Genomic DNA, 2,988 nt, shown 5'->3' on the forward strand with positions numbered 1-2,988 from the left:
GCAGAAGTTGCAGTGAGCCAAGATTGTGCTACTGCACTCCAACCTGGTGACAGAGCGAGACTCCATCTCAAAAAAAAAAAAAAAAAAAAAAGGGAAGGAAATTCTGACATGGATTCTCCAACACAGATGAACCTTGGGGACATTATGTTCATTGAAATAAGCCAGTCACCAAATGACAAATACTACAAGATTCCACTTATAGGAGGTCCCTAGAATAGTCAAGCTCAGAGACAGAAAGGGTTGTTGCCAAGGGCTGGGGGAAGGGAGAAGAGGGGAGTAAGTGTTTAGTGGGGACAGAGTGTCAGTTTTGTAAGAAGAAAGGAGTCACAGAGATGGGTGGTGGTGATGTTTGCACGATAACCTGAGTGTCCTTAATACCACTGAACTATACACTTAAAAATGGTTAAGATCGTAAATTTTATGTTGAGTATTTCACCATAATTTTTTAAACCAATTCATTTTTTCATCATTTTCCACTTTTGAGACAGAGTCTCAGTCTGTCGCCCAGACTGGAGTGCAGTGGTACGATTTTGTGTCACTGCAGCCTCAATCTCCAGGGCTCAAGCGATCCTCTCACTTCAGCTTCCCAAGTAGCTGGGACCACAGGCATGTGCCACCACACCTGGCTAGTTAAAAAAATTTTTTTAGAGATGGGGCCTTGCTATGTTGCCCAGGGTGGTCTTGAACTCCTGGGCTCAAGCAATCCTCCCACCTCGGCCTCCCAAAGTGCTAGGATTACAGGTATAAGCCACCACACTCCACCTTTAAATGGGTGTGGCTTAAAAGAGAGTTGACCAGTCCTCTTTTGGGTCCAGCAGCAACCTCCTCCTTGGTCTCAGATCTGTCTCCTCTAATTCATCCTTGCCTCAGCCAACAAGAGAGGAGAGAGAACTTCCCAAACCCTAAATCCCAAATCCCTGGCTCCATCCCTGGCTCTCCACACCTGCACCCTCAACCTCACCCCAGCACAGCCCACATGGTCTCATACTCCCTGCATCCTCCTCAGCTCCTTCCATCTCATTTCAACCATGTGGAAATCCACCAGCCTCTCCTACTTTGCAGCACTTGCTCATGCTGGCTCTTCTTCCCGGACACCCTTCCCTTTCTTGCTTATTCATATGGTGGGATTCAGCTTGGGCCCCACACTGGGGACCCTCTCTGGCTTTTCCAAAGGATTCCACTATCTTTCTCTGCCTCCCAAGCTCCGTGCCCAGCCTTCCAGGAGAAGACTAACCCTACTGCACCATGATAGCTCTTTGGGCACCTGTCCACTCTAGCTACAATGAAAATGTTATGAGTGCTGGGACTCTGTCTGCCTTATTCAAGGGACCATCCTTAACATCAAAAACATCCGGGCCAGGAGCAGTGGCTCACACCTGTAATTCTAGCACACTGAGAGGCCAAGACTGGAAGATCACTTGAGGACAGGTGTTTCAGACCAGCCTGGGCAACATACAGAGACCCCATCTCTATGAATTTTTTTTTTTTTAGACGGAATCTCGCTCTGTCACCCAGGCTGGAGCACAGTGGCATAATTTCGGCTCACTGCAAGCTCTGCCTCCCGAGTTCACACCATTCTCCTGCCTCAGCCTCCCGAGTAGCTGGGACTACAGGCGCCCACCACCACGCCTGGGTAAGTTTTTGTATTTTTAGTAGAGACAGGGTTTCACCGTGTTGGTCAGGACGGTCTAGATCTCCTGACCTCGAGATCCGCCCGCCTCAGCCTCCCAAAGTGCTGGGATTACAGGTGTGAGCCACCGCGCCCAGCCCTAATAAAAATAAATTGAAAATTTTTTTAACAATAAGAAAAGCTCACCAGACATCCAGAAATTACATACATTTGAATGATGATGGACAGATAGGCTGTCATACAGCTGGGCCCCCAGAGCAAAACACAGTGACCTGAATGTGTTCCGATCAGCAGTCAGACTTTCCCAGAATGAGGACATACACATCCCCCAAAGCAGCCTGAGGGGCCCCTAGCTGCGTGCCTGGCTCTATCAAGCCCTTGCCACAGCACCTTGTGCCTGGAAGAAGGGCACGGCTCCAGCAGTCAGCCCACCTGTTGGCCCGGGCTGGACCAAGAGTCAGTTTTCATGCCAAACTGGTCTGCCAGGGCATGCCACTGCCACTTTTTACTAGTGTCATTGGTGCTCTAACGCTGAGCATTAAAAGAAAAAAAAGTCAATTGCATCCAGCAGAAAAGGGGTGCCTGCAATCCTGCTTCAAAGAGAACTAAACAGGGGGGAAAAATGCAAAAAGGAAATGTGTTGAGAAAGGCATCCTGTTTTTTGAGCAAGAGCTGTAGTCCCCCGAGGAGCAAGGAGTGGGGGTAGGTGGAGTCAAGTTCATGTTCCAGGGAACTGTAATCATTTTAATGAGCTCGTTATACAAACAGAGCAGATAGAGTTACCCCAAGAGGGAGCTGCGAGAGGCACAAAGCCCTTGCATTTCATATTTCACAGGCAAACATCCAAATGTGCAGCGGGACTCAAGGCTGGTTTCATGGCTTGAAGTTTTATGTGTTAGAAAAAGATGCACAGTGTCTTACTCAGACGTTGGTATCAGGCCTGTCCATCCCACCAGGGGCTCTCTGGGCCCGCCTGAGTGCCTTTCAGTCACCCGGCAAAGTCAGCACAGAAAAGAAATCTTACTGTACCTGATGTTGAGACAATACCAAATCCATGTTTCAGGGAAGAAAGTCCTTTTTCTCTTCTCTGTTCTACGAAAAGAAAAAAAGAAACTATTAAGGTTTCATGAACGTAACAAATCTTTTTTTTTTTTTGAGACAGAGTCTTGCTCTGTAGCCCAGGCTGGAGTGCAGTGGCCGGATCTCAGCTCACTGCAAGCTCCGCCTCCTGGGTTCACGCCATTCTCCTGCCTCAGCCTTCTGAGTAGCTGGGACTACAGGCGCCCGCCACCTCGCCCGGCTAGTTTTTGTATTTCTTAGTAGAGACGGGGTTTCACCGTGTTAGCCAGGATGGTCTC

The 2,988-nt window shown here is 48.7% G+C and overlaps 1 protein-coding gene across 1 annotated transcript in view; it reads right to left on the reverse strand.

The window, feature by feature from the left end:
• Window positions 1-2,988, reverse strand: part of CPAMD8 (C3 and PZP-like, alpha-2-macroglobulin domain containing 8) — a 126,694-nt gene that overhangs the window by 60,149 nt on the left and 63,557 nt on the right. The window contains 1 exon segment of the mRNA XM_011989940.1: window positions 2,660-2,722. Within this exon segment, the coding sequence (XP_011845330.1) occupies window positions 2,660-2,722 (63 nt within the window).

This window comes from Mandrillus leucophaeus, unplaced genomic scaffold, assembly GCF_000951045.1.
Source record: "Mandrillus leucophaeus isolate KB7577 unplaced genomic scaffold, Mleu.le_1.0 Scaffold11, whole genome shotgun sequence".
In the NCBI taxonomy this organism is placed as follows: Eukaryota; Metazoa; Chordata; class Mammalia; order Primates; family Cercopithecidae; genus Mandrillus; species Mandrillus leucophaeus.